A 20574-nucleotide genomic window follows, 5' to 3' on the forward strand; every position below is an offset into this window, starting at 1 on the left:
TTGGTAGCCTTAGAATTATTTACGCAAGCCAGGATCGAAATTCGACATCGAAATTTCTTCTTTTCGTTTGCATCTCGCGTTCTGTTACGTACTATGGGTTTAATATATACACATACAAATACGCACGCAGTGCGGTAATTAACAGAATTTTTATAATATATTACCGTAATGCATGGCACTGCGGTTATATGACAGAATTTTTCATTCCGAGACGTAACATATCTATCCTAGAGTGTAACATCAGCACACTCGCTCAGGATATTGAGATTGATGTACTTTTCGACACAAGTCGTCTTACGATTTCTTGAACGCGATAGATTACTGATAGTCTGATAATCGAGAATCCTTAATCACGCCTTTGCTTGTTACGTGTTTCCCGTATATCGCAGAAATTAATCGTGGATGATTATATATAATCTCTATAGAGATACTGCCGTTCTTGCGCGTCAATTCTGTACTTTAAGACCATATTTATTATCCTCCATATAATTTGCGCGCAATAACAATGCAAGATTTTACGCAATAGAGCGTATAATCACGCAAGTGCGAGCAGCATGGTATCGAGAAAAATTGTTATATTCCTTTGTGATCAACATCGCGTAAATACCTTCGATAACAGTTTATTTTCAATATATTATTTAAAATCAATCTTATTAGATTCAGTCAAATAAAATTAATATAAAATTTAGTTTTTTGAATTTTAAAATTTTTTATAAAAATTTTCGTGAAATTTTATAGATATTTAAATCTAAAATCGATCTATTTATTTCATTATTTTGTTAGTAAATAATATTCACTCTTGAGCTCATTGAATTGCGAATAACGAAAAAGTTTCTCTCATGCCGACTCCATGTGTCTCATTACCTCGAATGTCAGGAAATTGGCAGGTATTATCAAGAAGGAATGGCACGATCATATCAATTTATGCCAACGATAGGGAAGAGTGGCAAGTGCATAAATAAGCTCTTGTTCGCTGTACCGATTATCCGATCCGTAAGTAATTCGAACCTTTGAAGAGATACCTACCGGATTCTTCAAGTTCCCTTCCTCTTTTTGATCGGAGCCCTGCTCCGGCGCACGGCCTTCTACAGGTGTTCCCTATCGACGTATCACTGTATACATATTTAATGCCTCGTGGATTTTGCATGCGCCTCGGATTGGAGCGCGTAATTTATTCGATGCTGCATACCTGCCGCTTCGGCTTTCAAAACTGTTTCGGCAGGTCTTTGCCCTCGTAGAAAGGACTGCGGCTTGTTATGAGTAGATTGAACAGTATGCTGAGGAATTATCAAGCTATGATATGAACTGTTCTGAAACCTTGAGAATTTCAATTTACATATACATATATATATATGATATTAAAAAAAAAGTATTAATTATATTTGATATATTTTACACAAGTTTCGTAATTATTAATTATTGCGTTAGTATACTCTAAGAATATTCAAAAAATATTATTTCACAAAATTAAAAAAAGAATTTTATAACAAATTTTTTATAAAGTAATTATTTATATTTATATAAAAAAATTATTTATAAAATAATTCCTCTCTTTTTATCTCTCTTTGTCCCTGATGGAATTTTTATTTCATTTTTAGATTAAATTTTTAGCATTTTATTTTTGCAAAATCTGACGTAAAAGATCTTTATATGATTTTGCTTTGAATAGATCAACTTTAAAGAATTCTGTGATTTATGATATAAAAATTAGTTGTATGAATTTTTCGAAGAGCGTTTTCATATTCATTTTAATATTATTTGTTATTCTAATTATATTTGTGAAATCAGAAATCTTGCATGATAATCATTAAAAGTTAATAAGATGTTATGAATAAATTGGTCGCGTCAAGGAAATCGGTGACTTCTCTGCTTTCTTTCGAACGATGGGTGAAACGTGATATTTGAGAGAGATTGATTAAATTATCGAGGTATACGCCTGTTCGGCATAAACAACTAATTAAGAAAAAAATTTTAAATGGAGAAGAAAATTGGCGACATTTACGAAACGAATTATGATGTGATATGTACAATAATGTTGAGTGAAAATGTGCGTATCCATTAAATGGAAATAAAATCGCGATCGTATAACGAAACTAAATTAAAAAGTTAATTATTATTAACGAAGAAAATTGATATCGTATTTCAACGAGGCGACAACAAAATAATATCTTATGCATTGAAATGATCTTATTTGTGAAAAGAAATTCCGTTATGATTGCGAATTTGCATTGCTTAAGATATAAGCACTGATACACGGCGTAAAAGTAATTTGAAAAAGAGGTTGCAAATGGAATGTAAATTTATTTAAATATTTTCGATTATATTTAATTATCAATAATATTATAAACTTTGGAAATATCGTAAAATATACTAAAATTAAGACCATAAATAGTAATATGAGAAAATTATGCTGCAATATATAATTGATAATATATAAAATAAAATAACTATATAATACACATATACGTGTTATCATGACTTTTAAATATCCAAAATAACTCGATAGTAATATCTCAATTAAGATAATTAATTCACCTTTTGATTAGAGATTGAGGATATTCGTTATTTTTTATTTTAAACGTTGTTTTAAGAAACATCTTATTTTTAAAAGATACATATTTTGATAAAGAATATTCCACTTCGTTCCAAGCACTCTTGTCGACCTATTTAAATCACCTTACCACCATCAAAATACCATCTTCTCACGAGAACGCGCGACATTCATTTCCCTATCGTTCTTCTTTCACTTTGCTGCCAAGTAAAATGGTTTAATTTACTCGCGCTCGTAAACATTTTGTCACGGCATAAAACCTTGTTAATTGCACGCGGAATTAACTAACTCTGTCAAAAATACACTAGAATCCATTAATGGCGCTCATAATAATGTCTTAGTTATTTGTTTAGTAAAAAAAAAGAGAGAGAGAAAGAGACACTGTAGAAAAGAGAGGAAAAAAAAGAGCAAGAAGAAAATTGTGAAGAATAAAGCGAAAGAGAGTGATAGGGATGACGCTTGAAAAGGATCATTTGTGAAGCGGCGCCGCGGCTGCAAGCAGAATAATTTCCCGCATAAGTATATACGCGGTTTAATTATCACCGGAAAGCGTCGTCCCGCTTAATTATCGTGTTGTGCTTCTTTTAAATTACGAACGGCAGGTGCGGCAGCGGCGGCGAGCATGCTCTTTACGGTGGCTGTTTTCTCAGGATTTAGAAACCTTCGTGAGAGAGCGGGTTCATTAAAGTTATGCGGACAGTAACGCGCGATAAATTATGTGTCCTTCGTCCTTCACGTGGTAGGAAATCCGGATGAAGGTCGGAGGCGCGCGCTACCACGAATAATATTGAACGAATAAATTGCACACCTCGATGCGATTTATTAGCATCTCGCACGAGTGAGTCAACTTCTTTTCACTTTACGAAAGCAAAATTAATTATAATATAGCGGTTACATCGCAATTAGCGCTTCATACATTTTTATTTTTTATCGGTAATTTTCATGATTTTCTGATTAGCTTGTGAGAAGTTTATTATCCACATACAAAACATACTCAATATTCTCAATACTTAATTTTTTTAATGAGATTTACAAAAATGTCTCCGATAAAGAGATTTTGAAAGAGTTATTGAAAATAATGCACACGCGTAAAAAGTTGAGTGACAATGTGATAAATGATCTTAACTGATAAAGACTTTGAATATACATATATACGCATAATAATTGCTATAACTTACTTGATACTTGTTAGACGATGTTGAATTGATATTTCTACAAAATTTTGCATTATTTAATATTAATGTAAAACAAATTAAACATATGTGATGTGTTTCCTATTATATAAAAGTATACATATGTACATTATATGTATATTGATAGAAAGGATACAAATTTTCTGTCGATGTCACTTCATAAAATTCAAATCATCTTGACAATTCAAAGCAGATAAAGAAATAAAAACGTACGATGTGAAGGAAAAAAAGAAATGAGATACAGTTAGTTATAACGATTTGCTTGGAATGATTTATTAACATCACAAAAGCCATTCGGATTATTGGATTTGTACTCTATATCGTTTGAATAGGAATGACGACCTTTTACGTTTCATTAGTCGATAGTGGATCGAATCTTCTTTTAGACGCAAGACGGTTTCGCTTGACTGCTTCGAAATCTGCATAAAAGGCATTGTGTTTTGAGAAAAATTTCTTTTTATGTTAAAGAAAAGACATATATGTATTTAATCTTGGAGAGACGAACACGTAGAGTGAATATCTTTCGAAAAATAATATGCAACTTGAATGATACTTTTAAATTAATCTATATGAGAAATATCCTTTGAAATTTATAATTTATAAGCATATATAATTTATTTTATTAATTTAGCAAGTTTATTCTATATCTCGCGTACAAATGTTTTTTGTATGAATAATATGCTGAGAAAGATAATTCATTAATTAATTTCTTCGCGCGATAATAAAATTAATAAAATATATACATAAAATTATTTATATATTATTAGATCGACGTTTATGTATATATTATTATTTTTATATTAGATAGATTTATATTTTATATTAGATAAATGTTTAATCTATGTGCTCTCTTTCCGTCTTTATATCTTTAAAAAGTTAATTTTTGATTTATCCAAAATATTTGAGGGAACTATCTAAGAATCTGCATTAAACAAATACGTAAGATTTGATTCTATTTTTTTTCACGGTTATCAGATCTTTATACTGTTAAAACAATGACACAACACTTTCACAAATCGGATGATGGTCTACAATACATCTCGTTAAGCATGTAAATTTAAATTATTCACAAAAGGAACATTAAATTTCTCTCTCTTTCTCTCTCTCTCTCTCTCTTTCTCACGAATGGTATATATCTCTTTTAATAAATAAAATATCTTAATTGATCTGTCAATCGATTGATGAGTCTGGTGCACTGATGGTTTCAATTCAAAATCGAGTAAAGGAGTGCCGATGATATAATAACGATACACGACATGGAAAAGTTCCCTTACTTTTCTCAGTCGATATATATTAATAAATAATAGTGTTGCATGTGTATGTTATGAATAATTTCTAGTAATAAAAGATACGGGTTTACGGAAATGTCCCCGGGGATACTGATGTGCTATTCCATATTTATTGTAATAACAGATCGGAGCGTGACGGTTTTGTTTTCTCGTGGGGAATGAATTAATCGTTTACATAAGCGTAACCGTCGCGCGTTGCGTTTTACCTTATAGTTTATAAAAACCCGACGGGAGATATTCATGCTCGTGGGATGCGTTTGTTGTCGGATCATATCTCTGTGACACGTCGCAATGTTTATCAAACTCCCTTGCAAAATTTCTAATATATAATTTCTTTCCACTGAATGATATTAAAATACGCAAAAATTAATAATCGGATATCACGTTCGAGAATTGTTTGCAAAAATAGCACTTATATGTATGTTAATATCCATAATACGTATATTAAATAAATAGTGAAAAAGTTGATATATTAATCAATCTATTTAAATAAAAGTAGACTTTCTTTAATATAATTATATTTATCAATCTAGCTTTTGTTATATATTCACAAGATTTAATATATTTTTAATATATTATTTAAAAAATTGGATATATTTGATTTACGGTTTTCTTCAGTTGAAATCGATCGAAATAACATGGATAAGACACGCAAGACACCCGCAGTCCACCGCGGAATCATAGAATTAATGTCATTGAAATATTTACAAATGCTTCGTGATCGTATTTTGGATTAGGGTTCGACCCTTCGAAACCGTGTCTTTATATACGCTCGGTCTTTCATCATAAAAAGATTGCAACTATACATTAATGCAGAAAGAAAACTTTAAATATTTGATGTACATTTTTCAATATAAAGCTTTAAACAATACACACATACTTTGTACGTAAGAGGTAAGAGAATCCACGTTAATAAAGCAAAGTTATACATATAGATTTAAAAATCAGCGCACTCATGCAATTTTGAAAATGAGATGAACAATATTGCAATTGAAATAGATAATTTCGACTATATTAGAAGTGATTATATTAAGTTATTATGATATAAATTTTTAATGATTATATAAAAAAAGAGAAGTAGAATAAAAATTGATCTCTAAATAGAAGCAATATTTATTTATAAAGCAAACAGTTAAAGACGCATTAACGAAGGCGCGATTAATTATTAGTCAATAAATGTGGTAGATTTTTTTTATAAGAGAGTTTGCAGAAACATATCTGTTTATGCATGAGGAAATAGTCCAATCAAATTGCGTAAAATATATGGATGATTCAAGCGGAAAGCGCAGTCGAGCAGTGATGCGAGGGAAACGTCGGGTTTTTAAACGTCTGCGTTGTAGGGCGGATTTACTGCCTATCCATAATTAGCGGTAATAAAGCCAGAGACGTGGAAAAACCAGAGCGAAGTATCGAGCAGCAATATCGAAATACATTCTCGAAAGCACGATAAAAAACGCATTTATGAACCGGATATGATTTTCTAACAGCGGAGCTAAGTTGATTGACGGTTTTGCATGCGTGAGCTATTCAAAGTTCTATATAATAATAAAAGTATGAAAAATATTTATGTTGAAACTTACCCTAAAAAACTATATATTATATACAAAGAGTATGTACGGATTTCAAACTTTCAATTAATCATGAATTTTGTTAGGTAAATCTAAAATTGAATGAAAATATCGGTACGCGCGATATTCGGTATAGATTGTTATAACTTTTTTTATATATAAAATGTTGTATATTATATAAAGCGCGAGAGTGATTACGTTAATTTATAAACTGATGTAAATATGCTATTAAATTACCGTACAGAATACGAGTAGAAGGAAAGCGTCGGCCTCCTGCTCGATTTTGATTAATTTGCAATCGTGTTCGATTTACGCGGTTTGCCGCGTGAAGAATTTCAATTTCAGCGCCCGAAACGTGTCATCGACTAATGACTCGATTGCCGATGATTACAATGTATAGGCTCGTAAAGAGCGCCACAAAGTTGCGGCCGATCGCAGCCGATTACGACAAATTTTTCATTTGCGGTTGACGCGATCCGCGGCTTCATTAAATGGAGAGAAGTTAATTAAGGGCTAATGGCGGTTAAAATACTGTTTTAAGCGTACAATATACGATATGTTCGTATAAAGCGGAAAACGAAGAAAGTTGAATAATAGGTTTGCAAGGATGAGATACCTACATACTTGCTAAAAATTAACAGTTTTTATGTACCTGTTGAATAAAGATAAATTATATATTTCTGTATTATATTAGATATTTCTTAATATATATTACAAAAGGAATTATTTAATTAATTTCTTAAAAATTTTCGTAGAAATATCTTTCTCGTACGTTTTATTCTCTTTTAGAAATTTCGCGTTCAATATAGATTTTACAGTATAATATATTTATTCTATAATTTTAATATATTGTAATAGAATATTTGTGCTTACAGTTTGTAAAACTTTATTTTCTAGGAACAAAAATGAAGAAGTTGCCAATACGAATCACGTCTACATCACGTCTACGACAAGGCCACACCGCGTATAAACGAACAACGCTTTAACATTATTATATTATTCATAAACAGATATACAATATATTACGGTTTCCTGCTACTTAAATTATTTATAATAATTCGTCCGTCAAAATAAATGAAGTGCGCGTCGTGTGCAATTAGTTCGGGAGTGCCGTGTAAAGTGCCGCGCGTAATTAACTGTGCTCTCGCGAGTGTTTTGAGTGCCATAAAGAAACAGCGGAGGATGAACGAGAAAAGGAGGCCCAGGGAGGCATCGGGCAAAGGCCGAGCAACCGTAGGGTGAGTAAATTATAATTTTGTTCATTGTTATTATGTTATTGGTGAGATTAATTGTTTATGATTAATATATCATTTATTCCTCTATTATATTTCCGTATAAAATATATTTTTCACATTTTATTTTAAAATATATTAATTAAAATATTTAATAAAATGTTTCTAATAATGAGTATAGGATAACAATTTTTTTTTAATATAAAAATTTTGTTTTTAAATATAAACCTAAATTTTTTAAAATATAAATATAAGTATATAAAGCTTTTTTTTTAATATAAATTTTTATGGAATATAATAAATAAAAATATAAAGTAGAAATTTTTATTTATTATAGTCTATATTTATATTTAAACAATTATTTTTAAAAATTATGTATTAGTAATTTCTTTTTATCAAACCCCAATTAATCGCGGACAAATAAATTTATATTATAAGTATATATTATACCATACTCGTATAATATTATTTATATATTTACAACATATTATTATAATTAAAATAATAATATTTTGTAAGTAATACACAGAGATAATTTTCTCTTCGAATTTACCCTGAAAATCATGGTAATCGTGAGACAATATGATATGGAAAGAATTTTATGAGAATTTCTCTGATAAATATTTATCACAATAAAATAAAATAAAATAAAATAAAATATAAATGTAGTAAATATAAGTAGTATAGGTAAATGAAAGTAGTGTAGATCAATGAAAGTGATATAAATTAATAAAAATACTATCAATCAATACATATAATAATAAATAATAAGCAATATTAATTAATTTGGACATCATGAATTAAAAAGTTAAATGCAAAATGGTGACATAAAATAATGTAGTAAATGTAAGTAGTATAGGTCAATGAAAGTAGTGTAGATCGATGAAAGTAATATAAGTCAATAAAAATACTATCAATCAATAAATATAATAATAAATAATAAGCAATATTAATTAATTTGGACATTATGAATTAAAAAGTTAAATGCAAAATGGTGACATAAAATAATGTAGTAAATGTAAGTAGTATAGGTCAATGAAAATACTGTAGATCGATAAAAATAATATATAATAAGTCAATAAAAATACTATCAATCAATAAATATAATAATAAATAATAAGCAATATTAATTAATTTGGACATCATGAATTAAAAAGTTAAATGCAAAATGGTAACATAAAATAATGTAGTAAATGTAAGTAGTATAGGTCAATGAAAGTAGTGTAGATCGATGAAAGTAATATAAGTCAATAAAAATACTATCAATCAATAAATATAATAATAAATAATAAGCAATATTAATTAATTTGGACATTACGAATTAAAAAGTTAAATGCAAAATAATGACATAAAATAATGTAATAAATGTAAGTAGTATAGGTCAATGAAAATACTGTAGATCGATGAAAATAATATATAATAAGTCAATAAAAATACTATCAATCAATAAATATAATAATAAATAATAAGCAATATTAATTAATTTGGACATTATGAATTAAAAAGTTAAATGCAAAATGGTGACATAAAATAATGTAGTAAATGTAAGTAGTATAGGTCAATGAAAGTAGTGTAGATCAATGAAAGTAATATAAAATACTATCAATCAATAAATATAATAATAAATAATAAGCAATATTAATTAATTTGGACATTACAAATTAAAAAGTTAAATGCAAAATGATGACATAAAATAATGTAATAAATGTAAGTAGTATAGGTCAATGAAACTACTGTAGATCGATGAAAGTAATATAAGTCAATAAAAATACTATCAATCAATAAATATAATAATAAATAATAAGCAATATTAATTAATTTGGACATTATGAATTAAAAAGTTAAATCCAAAATGGTGACATAAAATAATGTAGTAAATGTAAGTAGTATAGGTCAATGAAAGTAGTGTAGATCAATGAAAGTAATATAAAATACTATCAATCAATAAATATAATAATAAATAATAAGCAATATTAATTAATTTGGACATTACGAATTAAAAAGTTAAATGCAAAATGATGACATAAAATAATGTAATAAATGTAAGTAGTATAGGTCAATGAAACTACTGTAGATCGATGAAAGTAATATAAGTTAATAAAAATACTATCAATCAATAAATATAATAATAAATAATAAGCAATATTAATTAATTTGGACATTATGAATTAAAAAGTTAAATGCAAAATGGTGACATAAAATAATGTAGTAAATGTAAGTAGTATGGGTCAATGAAAATACTGTAGATCGATGAAAATAATATATAATAAGTCAATAAAAGTACTATCAATCAATAAATATAATAATAAATAATAAGCAATATTAATTAATTTGGACATTATGAATTAAAAAGTTAAATGCAAAATGGTGACATAAAATAATGTAGTAAATGTAAGTAGTATAGGTCAATGAAAGTAGTGTAGATCAATGAAAGTAATATAAAATACTATCAATCAATAAATATAATAATAAATAATAAGCAATATTAATTAATTTGGACATTAGGAATTAAAAAGTTAAATGCAAAATGATGACATAAAATAATGTAATAAATGCAAGTAGTATAGGTCAATGAAACTACTGTAGATCGATGAAAGTAATATAAGGCAATAAAAATACTATCAATCAATAAATATAATAATAAATAATAAGCAATATTAATTAATTTGGACTTTACGAATTAAAAAGTTAAATGCAAAATGATGACATAAAATAATGTAATAAATGTAAGTAGTGTAGGTCAATGAAACTACTGTAGATCGATGAAAGTAATATAAGTCAATAAAAATACTATCAATCAATAAATATAATAATAAATAATAAGCAATATTAATTAATTTGGACATTATGAATTAAAAAGTTAAATGCAAAATGGTGACATAAAATAATGTAGTAAATGTAAGTAGTATAGATCAATGAAAGTAGTGTAGATCAATGAAAGTAATATAAAATACTATCAATCAATAAATATAATAATAAATAATAAGCAATATTAATTAATTTGGACATTACGAATTAAAAAGTTAAATGCAAAATGATGACATAAAATAATGTAATAAATGTAAGTAGTATAGGTCAATGAAACTACTGTAGATCGATGAAAGTAATATAAGTCAATAAAAATACTATCAATCAATAAATATAATAATAAATAATAAGTAATATTAATTAATTTGGACATCATGAATTAAAAAGTTAAATGCAAAATGATGACATAAAATAATGTAGTAAATGTAAGTAGTATAGGTCAATGAAACTACTGTAGATCGATGAAAGTAATATAAGTCAATAAAAATACTATCAATCAATAAATATAATAATAAATAATAAGCAATATTAATTAATTTGGACATTATGAATTAAAAAGTTAAATGCAAAATGGTGACATAAAATAATGTGGTAAATGTAAGTAGTATAGGTCAATGAAAATACTGTAGATCGATGAAAATAATATAAGTCAATAAAAATACTATCAATTAATACATATAATAATAAATAATAAGTAATATTAATTAATTTGGACATCATGAATTAAAAAGTTAAATGTAAAATGGTGACATAAAATAATGTAGTAAATGTAAGTAGTATAGGTCAATGAAAGTAGTGTAGATCAATAAAAATGATATAAATTAATAACAATACTATCAATCAATAAAAAAAAAATAAAAATAGTTATTTTCATCAATGAAAATTGATGTCTATGTTATAAAATATTATATTATTTACAACATATTATTATTAATTTTATTTTGGATAAACTGTCAAACTGCTTAACCCTCGCGATGCTATATGAATATAACGCACTATGCGAATCGAGACAGCCAATCAGCATCGCGGAAAAGCGACAACAATGTCAATAACATGCCTTTTTTTTAGAAAGGAGATATTTATTTAACACAAATAAAAAATTAAATTGCGGGAAACAATTATTTTTTGAAATTAAATTATTTTAGACATTGTTTTATAATTTGGATATATTTGTATTTTACAGATCAACGGTGCCTACAACTCCGCTGTTGCGCAGATTGGTGAGTTTTATTATAAATTATCTTCTCTTTTAATCTCGAATAAATGGATTTGCGAATATTCCAAAATATTTAACGCGCGTTTACACATATACACGATTAAAAATTTCTGGCAGTCATTGCGCCAAAGAATGCAAACATTGTGGCACTTTTTAAAATCTTACACGATAGAAAGGAAATAATCTGCTATGAATCAAAATTTGGAAGAACATGTTACAGTTATTGTATGCAAATTTTCACAATTCTAATTAATAATAGCAAATTTTTAATTTTTGTTTCCAAGAATGCTTTGAACTCCAAATCAACAGTTTTATTATAACTTATTTAAATTTAGAATATATGTATATATATATAATATTTATTTCATATTTTGTGTATGTGTGTTTACGCGTGCGCAAGAGTTAACTTTGAGAGTTAACTTTGAAAGAAGTTATCAGCGTCAATCGGGCGCCGTCTCATGATAGAATAGAGATTATCAGCGATCGTTTCTCGCCGCAGGAAGAAACCGATAAAGAAAGGTTTCGTGAGGTAAATGAGAAAGATGATGAGAACAAAAACTAAATTGATTATCTGTATCCAATAGGCTAATTTATTTTTGCCTTCGTATAAGATAGGGGCTTCTTCTTTTAGGAATTATCATGTGAACACATCACTATATCAATGAACAGTGACTAAAAAAGTAAATGATGTGTTTAAGTCGTTAATTCATTAATTTTTTGCATACAACTGACGTGAAAAAATATACCGGCATGTTAAAATTAAAACAACCAGTATCATTTCGTGAAGAAAATTTAAGAAATATATAAATCCTCTTTTTTCTCAAAAACACAAAATAATTTTGATTGTTCTAATTGGAAAATATTAACATAAAAATTCTAACATCAACATCCAATAAAAAATAAATGCTAGAATGATGAAAAATGATGTTAGAAAGAGATGATTTATTCCGTGAAGACTCATTTGATTAAGGGTTTGTTCAAACCGGTTAGTGTTCTTCCTTTCGTTTTCGAATTCTCGTTTACATGTGTAAGATTACTCAAACTTAGGCTGTTTATTTCTGTCTAGAAATCTCTCTCGTCTCTTGTCGATTCTATGATTTCTTAAATTATTAAAAATTACTTTTCGCAACGTTTAACAATATAAAAATAAGATAAAAATTCAAAGGAATAAAATTATGAGAATACTGATAATGATAAAATCTGAAATAATAATAAAAAAAGTATTTCAAGTAATAACGTGTATACCTTCGAAATAATTAAAAAAATATTTCGCAAAATAATATTATTTTTTAAATAATGAAAGAGCGATATTATAAATATTAGGAAAATGCAATAAAGAAATTGTGCGATTTATACTGAAAAATTTCTCGGCACGCGAATGCAATATGCGCATCACGCAGCACGCGTTCGAGCACGCGTTTGAGTTTGAGCACGCGTTCGGTCGAAATTGCGCATCAAATTCACGCAGGTGAATCGATGAGAAAGCAAGAGAAGCGGAGAATCTTACGGGGTAAGGATGACGGCTTATCGTCTCGATCGTATAAATTGCCGCATTCCGATAGAAATCGGGCAGTGGCCCGATTATCTCTCTTCCTTCGTTATCGCGCAAATCGCGGCTCAACCCCTTGCTCCTGATCGCGAAATTCAAATTAGGCAATTACGTGCGCAACATACACATCGACACTGTGCGTGCTGGTTTATTTCGTTTTTTGGATTTCTCAATTTACTATCTGGGAGAGACGCATATTTAATTCTTGAAAGTATATAGAAAAAAATTGTGATCTGAGAAATAGTGTATATTATTTATACATACGTATACATTATTATAAGATACTATATGAGTAGAGTATTTAAACAAATTTCATGAAATTATTACAGAAAATAGATTTTTTAAATATTTTTTTGTGAAATTTATTTAAAATTTATGCGAATTAAAATTGTTGCTTTTGTATTTATTTTTAACATCAAATTTTCTTTAAATTGCTTATTGTTTATTTATTTTGCTCCAAGTCATTATTAAAATTTTTTGTATATTTTCAATTTTAGATTTTAATAAGTACACACTATGTAGTTTAAAATTTATAAATTTGTTATGTGCTTTAATCAGATAATAAGATTTATTAATATAAAGATCGAGATTTATATCGTAGAAAAAAAGAACCAAAAAATTATTTATTCTGCTTTTGATTTTATTCGATGGTCGATATATATATATATTTAAAAAAAACATTGATATCAGTGTGTGAGACTGATTTAAAATTGTGCGAAATAAAATAAAAAGATAAGATATTATATAATTACTATCAATAGTTATGATTAACAAATATTTGAATTGTTAGAACATATAGAATAACTATATCCGCGATATAATTGTCCAATTATATGAAATATTAAATAATAGTTAGTAGAAATAATATATTAGTTACGGCGATGTCATGCACAAAAAGTTTCTTACGAAAGTTAATCGCTTATTAAGATAAATTGCGGCTTTTATTTTCTCAAATGAGGTTCATACATTTATTCCATAAACGGAAATAACTGAAGTCCTCCGTAAATGATTACCGCTAATTGCTCGAGTAAATGTAACAAAATTATCTTATCATGATAATAGTCGACCTTCAGCTTTGAAGGAAAAATATATGTAAAACGTAAATGAGAGATTGTATTAGCAAGAAACCGACATGTGAAAATCGAGGTGAAAATTTTGCATTTTTACGTAAAAATTATATATTTTACAGCTCAGGTATTATATTAAAATTATATTAAAATAACTAAAACGATTTTTAATTTTCTAATAAATTTGTTTTAAAATATAAGAAATGCATTTAATCGTAATTATCAAAACATATTGTCGTCTATGTAAAATGCATATATAAAATTATTTTTAAAAATTGGATGTGGTAGTAATGAAAAGAGGATTATGTGGGAAAATTATTATGAAAATAATATAAGAAATTATAAGAAAAACAATTTATTCGATCAATATTCTCTTTAGCAATAATAAACATATTTTTGGTTTTACCGATTAACACGAATCATTCACTCGTGATCGCAAAATCTCTCTTATCACTATTGTATCTTCTTTCCTTTTCTCTCTCTCTCTCTCTCTCTCTCAGACATATTTACGCGCGCTGTTTCGTTTTCCATGCTAGTATGGACATCTACACAAACATCTTAAAAGATTTCTACTTATTGATCTATCGATCACGATTTCTACATATAAGTTTATATAATCTTAATACATACAGCACAAAATTGCTCAACGCGCGAGTCTAGTGTTGGATACACGTGTCGCGCTACAATATTCGCTAATTAATTATCCCGAGAGGACGGTGTCTCTGCTCGTCGATCTTCATCGCGAAACTTTGATTGGAAACAAATTATCGTTAACGATACGTCATAGTCAGACGATTAATCTAAACTCGCACTTAACTAGCTAATTCTAATGGTATGTTACAATCTGTATGTATGTACGAGGGACCAGGATCTCTGGTAAGTTACGAGTTTTCGCAAATTATCTCGTCGTACTCGTTTTGCGTTTGACGCTATAACTCATTTCGCGTTTCATATTTTGTAGACTTTACAGAAAAGAAAACCCGATTACACTACCAATCGATCAGGTCCGGCTTATACTATCTTTGGTCCTCTAGCCGCTATGATTGCCGGATATGCGAATTTCGTGCGAAAATTTCGTCTCCGTCGCTTTTCACGATTTCTTTTGCTATCGTTCACACAGGGACGGATAATTTTTTAGAAATTTTTATAAATCGAATATATTAAAGCAAATATCTATTTGCAATAATTTTCGCGAGAGCTTAAAATCTTTCCGTTATCTGGACTTATTCTGTTTCGTACATGGAACTCCGATATCGTATATTATAACATTGATTGTTTCTCCGTGCAGAAGTAACAGTAAAGTACAGCGTGCTTATCATTTAAGCTACATATTTCGCTTTCTCGCTTTTTTTAGCTTTTTAATACAAAAATAATCGCTTCCACTCACGCTTTTCTTTCACAGCAATGACTTCCCAATACGGAAGTATATTTTGATTTTCTGACGATCAAATGCCGATAAAGTATGTCCATTGAGATAAAATACATATATTCATACATCAATAATTACAAAAATATAATAAGAAGCACGAAAGCAAGACGTGAAAATATTGAACTCATAAATAACGTATGAAAGAGTTTGAAAAAATATTTGTCATGAAGTATTTTAAATTGATGATATTTATTAACAGTTTGACATAAAATATCATTCTCTCACTCTCTCTCTCTCTCCCTCTCTCCCTCTCTTTCTGAATAATTTTTTTGAATAATTTACGATCGGAAAATATAGATGTGTACATGTGAAAACTTTGGCTTCGATGGACTATGACACATAATAGACAAATATTATATTCACAATCAGCTCAACGAGTTCTTCATACAATATATTTTGTGTACATTTTATTTTGTCATATATATATGTATATTTAGACTATCAGATGTACTTTTTGATCGTGGAATAGAAATAACACATCAAAAGGAATAGTTTTCAACAATTACAATTAATGATCCCAAATCAATTATTTTTCATGATTTTATTATATACGTTTTAGTTTAATATTTTTCTTTTGCTATTACCAAAATATTCAAATTTACTAAAAACGCATTTAACGCAATTTGCATTAAAGCTGATATCAACTGTTGATATTAGAATATTTCATTTAAAAAATAAAATGTGCATAAGATTTGTAAAACGTGTAAAAATTCATAAACTACAAAATTTATTAAAAATAATTTCTGCTACTAGAGCTTAATTGTACATCAAACATACGAATGTTATTTATGTATTTAAATGTTACGTTATTAAAACGTAACCGTTTTAATACAGCTGAAATACAGTGATATTCAATAAATATGATATATGACGACACATCGAAAGAAAGGCACATTTAGGCATTTTAGTATAGCATTTTACTTATAGTAAGCTCACGTCAATCGAATTGAACTGTTTCGTAACAAGAGAAATTAATATTGTAAATTAAGATGCAAAAGTCTTTTTCAATTCCGATTTATATTTTTGATACACCGAGATAATTGTATACTTTTATATAGTAACTATTATTTAAATATTTTTTTATACATATCATGCAAAAAAATTTAAAAATATTTCTATCATGAAATAATTCTTAATTAGTGTAAATTATTTTTTTTATTAATTAGAATTTGAAATCATCTATCATAGATATCATTTTTGACAAAGATTGTGCAATTATCTTTTTGGAAAATAGTAATAAATAATAAAATTATAAAAGCAGAGCAATGTACAAATATGCATACTATGTATATCCTGCGTGGACGCTTCAAGAAATATAATACATATGTATATGTGTTCGTAATATATACATATACACAGTGTTTTATCCATCGTTAAATTTCAGAGATGTTTTCGATAATAAATTTGGAATATTTTGGAGGATTAATTATAGTAATTCTAAATGTGTCAGAAATATTTATTCTCAAGGCACTGTGTATGTAGAGTTTGATTAAACGCGTACGATTGACTGATTTATGTAAATATCCTGTCAATCGCGCGTTCGATTACGTGCTTTACGCTCCGTAATTATACCTCCGAAGATATCGGTGGTGATTTTAATGAAAAATATTTACAATTCTGTTTCTCACCTGAGTATAAGCGAGACTGGCTTGCAAAGAGATAGTGACCTTCACAATGTGGCAGACGATCCTTGAATTACCACACACCTTGAATCTGTATCTGTATCACGGCTGTGTGTATTTACATCTCATCATTTCGCGATAAGACAAACCTATGTCATTTTCATAATATGCTGGTTTCTTTCGTTCCGTTCTCTCGAAATGTACCTTATTTTGAAGACTCTCGTTATTTTTATAAATTATCCCGATATTATTTTCAATTTTGATATATTTTCCAAGACACAATACATCACTAGAGTTGCAGTTATTGAAGTATAGCTTGTTGATGTTTAAACTATAAAACGAATGGAATAATGCGAAATTAACTCCCCGTCTTATAGAATTTATACTCGGTCCGATCGACATGAATATGTGATAGATAATAATATTTTGACATATCACGTGTGTTGTCTCAAGAAAGTAACCGATATTTAGCTGGCTATATTATACATATATAATATATCATGCCATAGAGTAGACGTAAAGTCACTGACATAATAAGAGCGAAGCACTATACATTTCGAAGTTACACACGTGCATCATTCATCGATGTATGTATCATACATATGACGCGCATTTCAATACATTAATCGCGGAGGCACACGTGTCTTCACGTTACTTCGAAACGCTGTACTTGTGATGGGATTCGTTGATGCAACGAGTAAGAGCCGTCTCCGATAATTCGCTTCGATCGTGCATCGTGGTATATTATCACAATATCACAACAGTATCATCTAGATATGCTGATCAGTAATACGCTTACAATTAGTCACAAAAGTTGAGAGAGAGAGAAAATGGAAAGATTATTAATATATTTCTAGGATATTTTATAATGTCTGCAGAAGAATCTTAGAACTCTAAATTTAAAATTTGAATAACTGTATATATAAAATAATATATGTATATATAACAATACTTAATAAAATAAAAAGAAATATTTTTGGAATCCATTTTTCTTTTGCAAAAATTTGGGAAGAGAAAGTTTTTTTTGAAAATTTTGAATATGCTATGTTAGAGAGAAATATTCAGATAAAGAAGTTGAATTTCTTTTGTGACATAAGTGCATACTTATTTTCGATTTACTGTGCAGTATTCGTGATTTAAGGTAAAGTTGAACATAGCGAGAATAATTGATTGTCTCCGTTTTACATCGAACGTAAAGCACCGGAATCTTTTGCCTCTTTACTCTGAGAGACATGAGGAGTTCTCATTGTAAATTCAATCTTTTATCTTACACATTGCTCGCACATTAAATACGCTCGTGTTTCGCTATTTCAACGTTACGTCCACCGATGCACGTACTCGAAACGCATTACTCTTTCCAATCAACGTCAGATTATATCTATATATGACATCTCGCTTCTCCGGCGACCGATCTCACAGTAGTATTACCTTCAATGGGCTGCGACGCGATGATGAGATACGTACCGCGCAGGCGAGGGGGATGAGGGAGATTATTCGGTTCGAAGCACCGCTGCTTTCACGGACAAGACGTTCGTCTGTCAGGTGAACGGGTCTCAGCTGCTGCCGGGCACAGATATCATACGATAACCCGTCGAATTCGCCGAATGTGGCGGTACCGGTGACGAGCGCCGGCTGTTGCCGTTCGGCTGCTGCGGTAGTACCTGCAGAGAGCGATAGTCGAGCGCCGGCGCCGCCGGATGCTGACCTTCCCGGTGTCTTCGCAGGTCGACCTTCCTCTGGAACGCTTTGTCGCATAGGCCGCACTGAAACGGCTTGTAACCGGTGTGCTTACGCATGTGTGTGATCAGGTTGCTACTCTGGGAGAACGCTTTGCCGCACACCACGCACTTATGCGGTTTCTCACCTGTAACACGAAATCGAGGGAGATATCTGGGTCAGTGCGCTGTGCCTTGCACTTTTGAGTATTTTTGGGATATCATTTTTAACAAATATATTTGTCGTATTTTAATTTAATTTTCGAAAGAAAGCGTATTTCGTAAAAAGATTTGAAATAGTTATATATATGAGCAAAATTTACACGCGTTTTCTGAAATAAAATTGCTAATGAATATATTTCTATTTACATTAATATAAATTTTTTTTTTTTATTTAAGTGTATTATTTTTTTAAAGCGTATTAGTATTAATACATATATTAGACTGTTTCGTTAATTATCATATCAAAAAGAGGCAAGCAATATTCCTGGAAAGTTTTACAGTATGTCTCCTTGAAAACCGTGAGAGATGTTTGACATTTTTAATTGAGTCAGGCGATTAATTAAGTATTTGCATTGATTGTCACAATACATTATAATTCGCGTTGTAATGCAGATGGCATAATAAATTCTGATCGAAAGACATTAATTACGAATGCGCGCGTTGCAAATTCGATTATCACCGAAGAAGATAACGGTGCTCAGTCTGGAATAATGAGCCAAGGTTAACTAAACGCAATTGAATCAACTAATAAATCATGATCGTGTCGTATGCACGTCAATCGACGATAACTAAAGTCTCTGTGGTTGATCTTGTCGAAGACGACTTAGCCATACGATCATAATACTTCGTACGTTCAACAACTCGCTCAAGTATAACGTAATATTAATAATTAATATTTTATATGTAAAATAATCAATTAAAGTACTTGGTCAAAACATCTGACGTGTTGATAAATAATAAAAATGCATTTGACGTAATTTTCACAAAAATTAGTAAAATAAATTAAATCAATAAAAAGAACCGTGATATGTCATATGTAGCGGAAGATAATCGATTATATATGCTATATATGTATGTTACGCTGTTATTCGCGAGCTTTCTTAAAATGATTTATAAGTGAACCGTGAAAAAATGTGTATCGTTTCTTTGTATATAAATTTGGCAACGATATATTGTAATAATAATACCATTCGCGCAGAATGACGTTTCAGCTTAATTATAGTTTAATGAATAAAAGCAGAATCCGGTAAATATAGTTTTATTAATAAAAACAGAAAATGTCACGAATGGCTATCATTTATTAATGTCAATCGCATAATCTTGTACGTATCT

General features: G+C 28.9%; 2 protein-coding genes across 3 annotated transcripts in view; one reads left to right on the plus strand and one right to left on the minus strand.

The window, feature by feature from the left end:
• Positions 1-20574, plus strand: part of LOC145933923 (uncharacterized) — a 142974-nt gene that overhangs the window by 28121 nt on the left and 94279 nt on the right. For both annotated transcript variants that reach the window (XM_083033981.1, XM_083033982.1), the window contains exons 5-6: positions 7499-7839; positions 11825-11861. In XM_083033981.1, the coding sequence (XP_082890107.1) occupies positions 7676-7839; positions 11825-11861 (201 nt within the window). In that variant the 5' untranslated portion in view covers positions 7499-7675. The remainder of the gene's footprint in view (positions 1-7498; positions 7840-11824; positions 11862-20574) is intronic.
• LOC145933815 (uncharacterized) overlaps positions 14837-20574 on the minus strand; it is a 31138-nt gene continuing 25400 nt past the window's right edge. Inside the window, exon 6 of the mRNA XM_083033812.1 lies at positions 14837-19388. Within this exon, the coding sequence (XP_082889938.1) occupies positions 19078-19388 (311 nt within the window). The 3' untranslated portion in view covers positions 14837-19077. The remainder of the gene's footprint in view (positions 19389-20574) is intronic.

The sequence above is a fragment of the Prenolepis imparis genome, unplaced genomic scaffold (assembly GCF_030444845.1).
Source record: "Prenolepis imparis isolate NDT839.2.m4 unplaced genomic scaffold, iyPreImpa1.0 SCAF_3, whole genome shotgun sequence".
NCBI lineage: Eukaryota > Metazoa > Arthropoda > Insecta > Hymenoptera > Formicidae > Prenolepis > Prenolepis imparis.